The sequence below is a fragment of the Montipora foliosa genome, chromosome 2 (assembly GCF_036669935.1).
Source record: "Montipora foliosa isolate CH-2021 chromosome 2, ASM3666993v2, whole genome shotgun sequence".
In the NCBI taxonomy this organism is placed as follows: Eukaryota; Metazoa; Cnidaria; class Anthozoa; order Scleractinia; family Acroporidae; genus Montipora; species Montipora foliosa.
In genome coordinates, this window is record NC_090870.1 from 27360751 (window position 1) to 27374003 (window position 13253).

General features: G+C 41.1%; 2 protein-coding genes and 1 pseudogene across 3 annotated transcripts in view; 1 reads left to right on the forward strand and 2 right to left on the reverse strand.

Annotated features, from left to right (window-relative positions):
• Window positions 1-3581: 3581 nt before the first annotated feature.
• LOC137990636 (BTB and MATH domain-containing protein 36-like) lies at window positions 3582-7679 on the reverse strand. The gene is made up of 3 exons (XM_068835755.1): window positions 7499-7679; window positions 6168-6440; window positions 3582-5215 (listed from the first exon to the last, which is right to left on the reverse strand). Exons 1-3 carry the CDS (start codon window positions 7560-7562, stop codon window positions 4581-4583), a joined length of 972 nt encoding a protein of 323 aa, XP_068691856.1. The 5' UTR covers window positions 7563-7679; the 3' UTR covers window positions 3582-4580.
• Window positions 7680-11134: 3455 nt separating this feature from the next.
• LOC137987224 (uncharacterized) overlaps window positions 11135-13253 on the reverse strand; it is a 2584-nt pseudogene continuing 465 nt past the window's right edge.
• LOC137992780 (transient receptor potential-gamma protein-like) overlaps window positions 12543-13253 on the forward strand; it is a 65125-nt gene continuing 64414 nt past the window's right edge. For both annotated transcript variants that reach the window (XM_068838296.1, XM_068838294.1), the window contains exon 1: window positions 12543-13253. This exon is cut by the window's right edge and continues 1809 nt beyond it. The gene's annotated coding sequence lies outside the window, so the exon portion shown is untranslated.

Genomic DNA, 13253 nt, shown 5'->3' on the forward strand with positions numbered 1-13253 from the left:
TCGGTGGGAGGGATCATCGCATCCCACTGGCCAGCTACCGCCCGCCTCAAGCTGGGCAGCCCCCAGCCTGAGCATTGTCGGCAAGGCCTTTGCCCGGGTGGTCCTCAAAAGACTGCAACTTCTCGCTGAGCGTGTCTACCCAGAGGCGCAGTGCGGCTTCAGGGCCGCCAGGTCAACCATCGACATGGTGTTCTCAGTGAGGCAGCTGCAGGAGAAATGCCGGGAGCAGAGAAAACCCCTGTACCTGGCCTTCATTGACCTGACCAAGGCCTTTGATCTGGTTAGCCGTGAAGGACTGTTTGCCCTCCTCCAGCGGATTGGATGCCCCCCCAAGCTTCTGAGCATGATTGTGTCCTTTCATCAGGATATGCGTGGGACCGTTCAATTTGACGGATCCTGCTCGGAACCCTTCCCCATCAAGAATGGAGTGAAGCAGGGCTGTGTCCTTGCTCCAACCCTCTTTGGCATCTTCTTCTCTCTGCTCCTCTCCTATGCTTTCCGGGACTCTGAAGACGGAATCTTCATCCACACTAGGAGTGATGGAGGCCTCTTCAATCTGTCACGTCTCCGGGCAAAGACAAAGGTGCAGAAAGTGCTGATCAGAGAGCTCCTCTTCGCTGACGATGCTGGAATAGCAGCCCACTCGGAGGCAGCACTGCAGCGGCTCATTGACAGCTTTGCAGCTGCCTGTACAGAGTTCGGCCTCACCATCAGCCTGAAAAAGACACAGGTCATGGGTCAAGACGTCAGCAACGACCCGAGCATCTCGATCGGCGACCACACCCTCGAAGTGGTGGACAAGTTCACCTACCTCGGGTCCACCATCTCCAGCAACCTCTCCCTTGATGCAGAGCTGAACGCGAGGATTGGCAAGGCAGCAACAGCATTGGCCCGTCTGACAAAGAGAGTGTGGGACAACACCATGCTCACCACAAACACCAAGATGAGAGTCTACCAGGCCTGTGTACTGAGCACTCTCCTCTACGGCAGTGAAGCATGGACCCTCTACTCCTACCAGGAACGCAGGCTGAATGCTTTCCACATGCGCTGCCTCCGCAGACTCCTTGGCATCACCTGGCAAGACCGCGTCACCAACATCGACGTCCTGGCCAAGGCAGGGATGCCCAGCATGTTTGCCATCCTGACCCAGAGACGTCTGCGCTGGCTTGGCCATGTCACTCGAATGGTTGACGGCCGCATCCCCAAAGACATGCTGTTTGGGGAGCTGGCCACTGGCACCAGACCCACAGGACGTCCAGCCCTCCGCTACAAGGATGTGTGCAAGCGGGATCTGAAGGCTGGTGGATTCAACCCCTCTGACCTAGAGACAGCAGCCTCGGACCGATCTGGCTGGCGGTCCACCACACAAGCAGTCATCAAGGAAGCAGAGGAGAGGAGAGCAAGCCGCTGGGAAGAGAAACGCCTTCGCAAGGAGCAGCTGCTACAGTCAGCCCCATCCCAGACAGGAAGACAGGAGCCGGTCTTTACCTGCAGCAGATGCAACAGGCAATGCGGGTCCCGCATCGGCCTTTACAGCCACACCCGGCGCTGCAACACAAAGTGACAAGCCTGGGCGCAGTCAACCATGGTCTCTCGAGATCGACGGAGCCATCATCATCATCATCAAAGCACAACGCACATTTACGCTTCCTCCTTTACCGTCAAAGTTAGCAAGCAAATTCCTACAGGCTGGTCTTTTGACTACATTGAACCGAACACGAGTTGTTCAAATCAGAAGAAATTCAATGCTGTCATCTTAAACTGGAGTATAGTAACATTCAAACATTATGTCCTGAGTTGTTTCAAGAGAGTTGTATGACATCGCTTTCTGCCAGCCGGTTTTCTGCGACAATATTCAACGCTACAAAGTACATTAACAATACGCCCCTGGTGTGCAAGACGGAGCGTTAATGGTAATCTTCGATCGCGTGACTTATCTAACTCGTCTCCAGGTCCCGTAGGAGGAAATACTCCTTTTACTAGTCTGGCCTCCTACTCTAACCCTCTTTGCAGGATTCCGTACAATCACAATACCTGGCAACTCTATACAAGAGCCAAACCAGTTGAGGGAGTGAAGGGGTAGTTTCTAAAGAAACTGTGGTGCTGCGTCGGTGGGGAAGTAGTATACAAAAATTTGGTTTATCAACGGAGTTGATAATGTAAATTGACCACCGTACAGAGATTCTAAAAGCTGACGTTTCGAGCGTTAGCCCTTCGTCAGAGCGAATCAGTTGAGGGAGTGACTGCTTGTTTGATCCCTTTCAGATTTTAAGTGTAGATCAATAGGCGATTTGCATGATGGCGTCATTTGACTACAAATATACCAGAATCCTTCACTTTTTCTGTTCCTTAAGCTAATCAGGGCAGTTGTTATTTAAACCCCACTGGGAATTCAAATTTTCAATAATAATGAAAAAACGAGAAGAACTCTGGTAGTCGTAGTCAAATGACGACAACGTGCAAATCTGCTATTGGAATGTTTTAGTCTACAAGGGCTAGGGATGGAAAGACCTGGGAAAAAACAGTGACCCATGTTGTTGGCGGAAGTCCCCTCCCTCCCCCCGCCCCGCCCTTGACTCCATATTATCCTGTATAACTAGAGGGCACTCGCTGAAAGCCTAACCTCTGTTTAACAATTAATTACATTGTGAGCTTTAAAACATCTGTGGTGATAGCTGATGACTGATAAGCCTGAAGACCTCGTTGTTTGTTAAGTGTTAATACACTTAAGTCAAAGTTATTTTCTTTCAAATAGTATTTTCATCTGAAATTGCGTGCTTAACCTCACATTTTAGCGAAAATGCACATGGATTGTGTACTTGCGCTCCTTAGTTCATGTAACAATTTTGGGCCCTTTCTGAAAGGAGAATCACGGCATCAGAACTGGTTGAAAAAAAGAATATTTAAATAGTCGTTTTGATAAAGACAAGACAGTGTGTCGTGGGCAAAAACGTATAAATCACCGGGGGGGTAATACCAGCTGCAACGTGGAAACATTTATCAGAATTTTAGAACTTAGATTTTTTTAATTTTTGAGCTTTGGCTTCTTAAACTGAAGCCATGACTTTTATCAACAAAGGCCGTTAGTGGCGATACAAACATATTGTAAGCATAGCTAGCATTGCTTTTGCCTCGCAAATGTCTGACCCTAAGATGGCATGCAACACTTCCACACCCACCAAAAAAAAAATCAGTTGAAGAAGATTATTCAACTAACTAGGGAGCGAAAGCTCGTGAGGAAAATTCATAAAGTGATAAAGAGCAGGAAACTTGAATGCAACACGGCAAACTGTACGACCATGCATGGGAATGAGGCTGCCAAGATGTAAGGGACTTTGACGAAGTGTGTACCATGTTGGCAGCCTCGTTCTCATGGCTACACTTGGTCCATAAACAAGCCAAAAAATACCTTTGGTAAGATCTAACCATCTTGACTCCTTGCCCTGCCAGTAAACCATATTCCAAACAGGCGAATAAATTTGTCAAAATGAATTAGTTATTATCAGTAACCGATGTACTTTGCCATGGACATTCATGTTGATAGTAATTGGACTAATTGCAACAAATACAAAATGAGTAGATTGATTTGAAATCAGTTTATTTGTTATTCGATGACACATTTCCTAATGATACTACCTTGTAGCAGCTAACTATAACGCATTACTAATGCCCATTAGCTCCTATTTGACTACCACGAAAGGATTTTGAATCTCAAGGACAAAAATCATACATCTGACGTTTCTTCATTCGAGACTTAAGTGTAATTTGTTTTAGAGGGTGGAGAGTTTAATACACTGTGACGCCCAAACTGTTTTGCTGGTGACTATAAGCCAACTTAGTGTAGAATTTGATCAAAATGCTTAAGATTAACCTGGGAGTGCCGCACCCTTGGATTTGACTGAGGCATTGTAAGGGTTACCATGGTAACAAGTGGAATTTCCAATTTTCCTTACAACCTTCGTTACTAACCCTGAATGCAGTTCTCTTTGATTCCATACTGTGGTTGTTTCACATTAAGCTCGGTTTTCCTACCATTCAGCCATCTATTCCAGCCATCCGTGGGCCCTTGGGCTTTTCTTGTTACTGTCTTCATAATAATTATGTTTTCATTGTTTTTTTTTCTGTTTGACAGTATCCAGTCCGAGAACGAAGTGATCATGTAAAATTACAAATGGCGACTCAAAATGGCAACCTATCAGTTAAAGAAATTCGACCGTCTAAAACGTGCATACAGGGATCCCATGTTGCTTTACTTATAGCATAACTATACTTAGGCCTACTTAAACTACAAATTACATAAAAGTCAAAGAATTTCAAATCTTTCAAATCTATTAATAATTTTGTGATAATGATAGAGTTTAGTCGTGCAGTGAAGCTTCCTCTAATCAAGAAAGAAAAAAAACCTGCAACGTGTTTTAGTGATTTTTTGAATGTAAAAAATGCAAAGGTTACATCTGAGCACGGATAAACCCGTGTAGCAATAGATAATATATAGTTCAATGCTCATTTATGAGAATATGAGGAACCAATTATAATGTACTAATGAATACGCACTGAATTCTCAATCAGTAGCTTCTCTGTTACACATTATGATTAAATGTCACTTTTTTCCCAGTCAACATGACACAATTCTCCATTACAGAGAACAGATCGTCACTAAAATGGTGGTTGCCCCCATGGAGGGGGGGGAAAATATTTTCTCTCCAATTAAACAACCCACTCTTGGTTCCACTAACTATTGACCTTAACATGCTCCTACAGCCTGAACATTTTGCCATCATTTCCATGGAAATATAGTTATAAAATTTACCCTCTCTGACATGCTCACTGCACCACGTCACGTTTGGATGTTTTTTTCTATTCCCGAACATTTCGAGTACAAAACTCGCCACTACTCCAAAAAACTGGGGAAATGCCTCGTCAAGAAACGTCTCTAATCGTTCAATCCTTTGTGTCAGGTAATATTGCGTCTTTTCCTTGTCGAGGTCCCGAAAATGAATAGTTTCTGAAAGGGACTCAAGTCTCATATTCTTGAGCAGGTCGATGCAACCCTGATGTACCTCCTCCAGATTGTATAAGTCTGCCAGCGCCTCAATCTTCATGACGTTTTTTTTTGTTTTGGGTTGGTCCTCGAGGAACTTCACACAAGGGTCGAATATGTGTTGTTTTACCTGATACTCGTGACTTAACTTTAGAAGATCTTCCACATTTTCCACTAAGACATTGAAAAGAAAAGTCCGTTTATGATTAGAAATTTATAAATTTTAGATGATAGGTAGGTAATCGTATCTATAACAAAATTCTCGATCGTGATTGGTTCTCTGCGCGCCTATTTGTACTAAATTGAGCAATATTTCAATTCCGTGCATGCGAATAAGCAAGAATTTGGACTTTTTTTTTTTGCCATCACCCGTTCTCAATTTTGTTGTTTTGCCCTTTTACTTTCTTTTTTTCTCGCCTCTTTTAACTCTGACTACCTTATGCGTTGCATGTTCTTTCTGGCTGCCGTGAAAAGTTGGATGTTAATTACGGGCGAAGCCTAGAGATGGACCTTGATCAATCATAGGCTTGGTGGACCATTTTACCAACGTTTTTGCACCAAAACTAATAACGTGGTTTTCTATTTGCGACGTCGGAATGTCCCCGATATCTAAACTTGACCATTGTACGGAAAGGCCTAGCCTAGTTCTACTACCTGCTTATCAAAAATATCTGATGTGATTTAAATTGATGACGTCACAAGTGGTACAAAGAGCTCGGCCATTAATTAAGCGTATATGCGTAATTGGGTCTCAAAAGGGTTAATGCAGAAATGAAACTATGTCCCTGGGGAAAGAGAAAAGGTTTTGAATGATTTTTCGCAAAGTTATAACGGATCAAACTTCCCACGCTTGAGCAAGGGAGAGAATGTGAGAACAAGCCTAATTTTAGTGGAGAATTATCATTCTTTTCGCTGTCTTTTGCTCCAGCGCTTCAGTTATTTGTTGTTTCTACATAATTAATAATGGGACACTTTCTTTGACAGCGATACTTTGATGTTTTGGATCGAAAAATAATGTTTAGATATACACCAAACGGTAACTGATATTCTAGAATCGGTTACCGGCAACCGGTAACCAGATTCCAATTGGCTTAGCTTCAGCTGGAAAACAAATTAATATACTTACTTGTAATTTCCACCCGCTCTTGGATGTACTGGAAGCCATAAATTATCTTCAGAAAGTCCAGAACACCACTGGCATTTTTCTCAGGCAGAGGAATCTCGTTGGCCGTGGCTTCTTTAAACTGTGATTTGAACATAGCCTTGAACACTGGAGAGTTCATACTCAGTATCAGACGATGAACATGAAACGTCTCGTTCTCCACCACAAGAATTACGTCACTATCTTCCCATGGTTCAGAAAAGCAATGCTTCACCTTCTTTTCTGTTTGATCTACTCCTACAGACAGAAAGAGGTTGGAAAAATAACTCAAATCGGAGTTACAAGATCGTGCATTCATTTTTATCCCCAACTTAGAGCCCGTACGCACTTGGTGAGTTTTTGTTTATTTTGCAAAAATATATTGCATCAGTTTCGTTCTACAAGTGTGTACGGTGTTTTTCTTCCTACCAAACTTTTGTAAAGCTGTACCAAACTTCCAAAGTGCCGTCATCTGGACAAATCTTTGTCAAGCGTGAAAACTGTCAGATTTTACAATTTGCAGCCGTTAATATGACTGAAAATGTCAATCAAGTGAATTTGATCTCGCTTTTCAGAGTCTGTACATAATCAGCAGAAGCCAACCAAAATATTTAATTTTTGAGCGGCAAATCGAGGTGTGAAGATGGAGAAGGACGAAGACTTTAACGACCATTATTTATTTCTTACCCATAGATGTTGAATTTTTAAATTTAAAAATTTGCGTACTCTACTCATATGCACGCAAATTAAATAGGCCATTTCCGAGTTCATGGCTGCCTCCTTTTCAAAGCGAGTGTAAGTGCGACGTTTTTTCTTCTGAATATTAGTTTTCATTCATATGTAAAGTAGCACTAATTACCATAACAAAAACTTCGCACTTAAACCCGCTTTGAAGAGGAGGCAGCTCGGAAATGGCCTATTGATCACCCTGTCGATCGTCGTGCAAACCGTGGAGCCAAATGACACACTTTTGTATATATTTTCGGAACAAACCGTAGATTTAATATTTATGCATTTGACAGACTGAAATGGCAAAGAAACCTTGTTAATAATACCCTGGGTGCCAGAGGGTTTTTTTTTGTTTTCGTGGCGAAGCTGAGCATATTGTGAGCGGCGAAACCGCGATCGGTGTCGTGGCAAAAGGTTTTTACCACGATCTCGATGGCGGCTTCGCCGAAACGATTCGCCCCGAAAAGAGAAAAAAACCCTCTGGCACCCAGGATATGTTAATAACCGATCTTAAGGTTGCTCCTTTAGCTTCTTTCCCGATCTTTCAGTATGCATATGCAGCAGTATGAGGTGAATCGTAAACTCACCAGTTTCGTCGTGGCTTCCCTTTTCTGAAAGGCTTGTGTTTTCGATGGTGCTGTTAGATGCCATTTCTGCTATAAACTATTGAAAACTTTATCGTCACCAAGCGAAAAGGTATTTTAGTACGTGTTCTGTGTTTCTTTCACCACTGGAACACGGAAATAAAAATCCCTTCGATCGCGTGACACTAGGAACAGGATCCGCGCCTTTCACATTAGGAGACTGGAGACTAGTAAACCTAGATCACGCTATCATACGTCGTACCATGGGGAAATTTCAGTCTTCACCTTAATTCTACCGTCATCATAATGATTAAGAAAGTACAGTCACAACAACATTATTTTCATGTTTTCTTTATTTATTATTAATAACTGTTCAGAACTATAGAAAAACTCTAACAAAACACAGGGAAGCCAAGAAGGGACATGGATGGACAAAACTTGAGAGGATTGAAATGGATTGAATTTGGGTAAATTTGAAAAACGTCGGCCCACCTTTTTTCAAATTTAAATCAGTCTATATCAAAATGTCATTTACACAGCTGGAAAATCATTCTCAGTTGTTATGTGGCCGTGATTTTGCAAATGAACGACTCTTGCCCTGTCAATTTGACGTTTGGAGCTCATAATTAACAACATTAAACAAAATTACCTAAAATAGCGTGACCTAGCCCCTAAGGGTTAAGCGACCATCCCCCGTAAGTGACCAACTACGCTCGACATGTTGGGTGGTCGCTTATGGGAAGTTCGACTGTATATTTTGGGAAAAACTAAAAATTAAACCTACATATTTCTTTTACCTTTACTTTGCAGTCACCTTTTATAAAGCCACAAATATATTACAAAATGTTTACACTTATAGAAATGAAAACGTACACTTGGCAGCGCCCCCTACTTTTTAAACCAGAAGGAATAAGACTTCCGGGGGGTTACTGAACATGCCATTTTTATCAATGTTCACAGAAAAAGCAACCCTTTTGCCACCATCCATACAAAATGGCACTCTTTTTATATCCTAACAGTAGACAAAAGAAAAGTAAAAAATCGTTTTTGCCAATAATACTTGGATAAATTGGACGTTTGGTACGTCTCTTAGCAAGATATTTTGAAAGGCACTCTGTGCTCTAAGCCTAATTATACTTTTTCATAATCTACAGTGGAAGCAGACACTTGTAGATGCCATTTTTGGCTACCCAGAGAACCGTTTATTCTACAAAAAGAAACTACAGCATAAAAAATATGATTGACTTAGCTATATCAGCCATTCTCAGCAAAGTCGAATGGTCACCCGTCATACCTTCGATGGATGTGTTTGGTAAGTTTACTGCTTTAGTCCGAGAACTTAAAAAAAAGAGGACAGCAATCTGGAATTATCGAGCATAATTACCCGTGCCCTAACTTGGCAACTGACCCTAAAAAGTCACATAAAATAATTTATTTCCCGAAAAATAAATACTTGTGAAATGTTCGTGGCTTTCACAAGTATTTGACAATAGTTTTGCTTTCGAGAAATAAATACCATATTTAAAATAACTAAATAACAGTTTTCCCTTCCCTTTTTTTCACCCTGGGAAACTCACTTACCCTTCAATATACCTCTAGCCTGTTAATGGTACACCTTTCAGGCGGAACCTCCCCTTACGTTCTATATATTATAGGGAGTCGGACTGTCCCCCTTCCGTGGGGTAAAACTGGCAACGAATGCTTGCTTGATTCGGTTCAGTGAACTGGATAACGAGAAAGAAGTCACGAAAGTAACACAAGAAAACATTTTCCCGGCCAAAAAACCATTTTTGTACAATTTTAAGCGAGGAAGTCAATGTCTGGAGGAGACTGTGTTTTTAGAAGACGCTACGCTGTTACTGCTGATATCTTGGAAACTTCGCATATAAAAAGACAACTTGCAATTTGCATTTAATATAGACCATAAACTATATGTGCGCTCTCATGACCGTGTTTTCAATGTTAGTCGAATTGGCAAGCAGAATCATCAAGGAATAAGGGAGAAAACGTTGTGCAGAAGTTTAAATATGGTACGTTGGAACAAATATCTCAACTGAAGGCGAAGCTATGATAATTTCATCACGAAAGTACATGTACTAACCACCACACTTTCACTCAATTGATTAGTGCTCCTAGCATTACAAGCTAAATAGACGTAACTATATCTCGTAGGAGGAAATACTCCTTTTACTATATTGGCCTCCTACTCAAACGCTCTTTGCAGGATTCTGTACAATCACAATACCTGGCAACTCTATACAAGAGCCAAACCAGTTGAGGGAATGACTGCATGTTTGATCCCTTTCAGATTTTAAGTGTAGGTCAATAGGCGATTTGCATGATGGCGTCATTTGACTACAAATATACCAGAATCCTTCACTTTTTCTGTTCCTTAAGCTAATTAGGGCAATTGTTATTTAAACCCCACTGGGAATTCAAAATTTCAACAATAAAGAAAAAAACTAAAGGAACTCTAGTAGTTGTAGTCAAATGACGACAACGTGCAAATATACTATTGGAATGTCTTAGTCTACAAGGGCTAGGGATGGAAAGACCTGGGAAAAAAACAGTGACCCATGTTGTTGTCGGAAGTCCCCTCCCTCCCCCCGCCCCGCCCTTGACTCTGTATAATTAGAGGGCACGCGCTGATGAAAGCCTAACCTCTCTTTAACAATTAATTACATTGTGAGCTTTAAAACATCTGTGGTGATAGCTGATGACTGATAAGCCTGAAGACCTCGTTGTTTTTTAAGTCTTAATACACTTAAGTCAAAGTTATTTCTTTCAAATAGTATTTTCATCTGAAATTGCGTGCTTAACCTCACATTTTAGCGAAAACGCACATGGACTGTGTACTTGCGCTCCTTAGTTCATGTAACAATTTTGGGCCTAGCTTTCTGAAAGGAGAATCACGGCATCAGAACTGGTTGAAAAAAGAATATTTAAAAGGTCGCTTTGATAAAGATTAGACGGTGTGTCGTGGGCAAAAACGTATAAATCACCGGGAGGTAATACCAGCTGCAACGTGGAAACATTTATCAGAATTTTAGAACTTAGAATGTTTTAATTTTTAAGCTTTGGCTTCTTAAACTGAAGCCATGACTTTATCAACAAAGGCCGTTAGTGACGATACAAACATATTGTAAGCATAGCTAGCATTGCTTTTGCCTCGCAAATGTCTGACCCTAAGATAGCCGAAAAAAAACACCAGTTGAAGAAGATTACTCAACCAACGAGGGAGCGAAAGCGCGTGAGGAAAATTCTTAAAGTGATAAAGAGTAGGAAACTGTACGACCATGCATGGGAATGAGGCTGCCAAGATGTAAGGGACTTTGACAAAGTGTCTACCATTTTGGAAGCCTCGTTCTCATGGCTACACTTGGTCCATAAACAAGCCAAAAAATACCTTTGGTAATATCTAACCATCTTGACTCCTTGCCCTGCCAGTAAACCATATTCCAGACAGGCGAATAAATTTGTCAAAATGAATTAGTTATTATCAGTAACCGATGTACTTTGCCATGGACATTTATGTTGATAGTAATTGGACTAATTGCAACAAATACAAAATGAGTAGATTGATTTGAAATTTTATTTGTTATTCGATGACACATTTCTTGTTGATACTACCTTGTAGCAGCTAACTATAAAGCATTACTAATGCCCATTAGCTTCTATTTGACTATTGCAAAAGGATTTTCAATCTACATGGACAAAAATCATACATCTGAGGTTTCTTCATTCGGGACTTACAGTGTAATTTGTTTTAGAGGGTGGAGAGTTTAATACACTGTGACGCCCAAACTATTTTGCTGGTGACTATGTGCCACCTTAGTGTAGAATTTGATCAAAATGCTTAGGATAAACCTGGGAGTGCCGCGCCCTTGGATTTGACTGATGCATTGTAAGGGTTATCATGGTAACAAGTGGAATTTCCAATTTTCGTTATAACCTTCATTACTGACCCTGAATGCAGCTCTCTTTTGATTCCATACTGTGGTTGTTTCACATTAAGCCCGGTTTTCTCACCATTCAGCCATCTATTCCAGCCATCCGTGGGCCCTCGGGCTTTTCTTGTTACTGTCTTCATAATAATTATGTTTTCATTGTTTTTTTTTTCTGTTTGACAGTATCCAGTCCGAGAACGAAGTGATCATGTAAAATTACAAATGGTGACTCAAAATGGCAACCTATCAGTTAAAGAAATTCGACCGTCTAAAACGTGCATACAGGGATCTCATGTTGCTTCACTTATAGCATAACTATACTTAGGCCTACTTAAACTACAAAGTACGTAAAATTCAGAGAATTTCAAATCACTCAAATGTATTAAAAATTCTGTGATAATGATAGAGTTTAGTCGTGCCGTAAAGCTTCCTCTAATCAACAAAGGAAAAACACCTGCAAAGTGTTTTAGTGATTTTTTGAATGTAAAAAATGCAAAGGTTACATCTGAACACGGGTAAACCCTTGTAGCAATAGATAATATATAGTTCAATGCTCATTTATGAGAATATGGGGAACCAATTAGAATGTACTACTGAATACGCACTGAATACTCAATCAGTAGCTTCTCTGTTACTCATCATGATCAAATGTCACTTTTTTCCCAGTCACATGACAAAATTCTCCATTACAGAGAACAGATCGTCGCTAAAATGGTTGTTGCCCCCATGGAGGGGAGGAAATTTTCCTCTCGAATTAAAACACATACTCATGGTTCCACTAACCATTGATCTTAACATGCTCCTACAGCCTGAACATTTTGCCATCATTTCCATGGAAATATAGCTATAAAATTTACCCCCTCCGACATGCTCACTGCACCACATCATGTTTGCGTGTTTTTTCTATTCCCGAACATTTCGAGTACAAAACTCGCCACTACTCCAAAAAACTGGGGAAATGCCTCGTCAAGAAACGTCTCTAATCGTTCAATCCTTTGTGTCAGGTAATATTGCGTCTTTTCCTTGTCGAGGTCCCGAAAATGAATAGTTTCTGAAAGGGACTCAAGTCTCATATTCTTGAGCAGGTCGATGCAACCCTGATGTACGTTCTCCAGGTTGTATAAGTCTGCCAGCGCCTCAATCTTCATGACATTTTCTTTTGTTTTGGGTTGGTCCTCGAGGAACTTCACACAAGGGTCGAATATGTGTTGTTTTACCTGCTACTCGTGACTTAACGTTAATCGTATCTATAACAAAATTCTCGATCGTGATTGGTTCTCCGCGCGCCTATTTAATTGTACGAAATTGAGCAATATTTCAATTCCGTGCATGTGAATAAGCCAAAATTTGGACTTTTTTTTTTCGCCATCTCCCGTTCTCAATTTTTTTTGTTGCCCCTTTCCTTTCTTTTTTTCTCGCCTCTTTTACTCTGGCTACCTTATGCGTTGCATGTTCTTTCTGGCTGTCGTGAAAAGTTGGATGTTAATTACGGGCGAAGCCTAGAAATGGACCTTGATCAATTATAGGCTTGGTGGACCATTTTACCAACGTTTTTGCTCCAAAATTGATAACGTTGTTTTTTCGATTTGCGACGTCGGAATGTCCTTGATATCTAAACTTGACCATTGTACGGAAAGGCCTAGCCTAGTTCTACTACCTCCTTATCAAGAATATCTGATGTGATTTAAATTGATGACGTCACAAGTGGTACAAAGAGCTCGGCTCGCGAAAGAAGGAATCCATTTTGACAGATTATTTAATACATTAATGACAAGAAGTTGTCCCCAGTAAGAGACCATCCTCATCTGGGT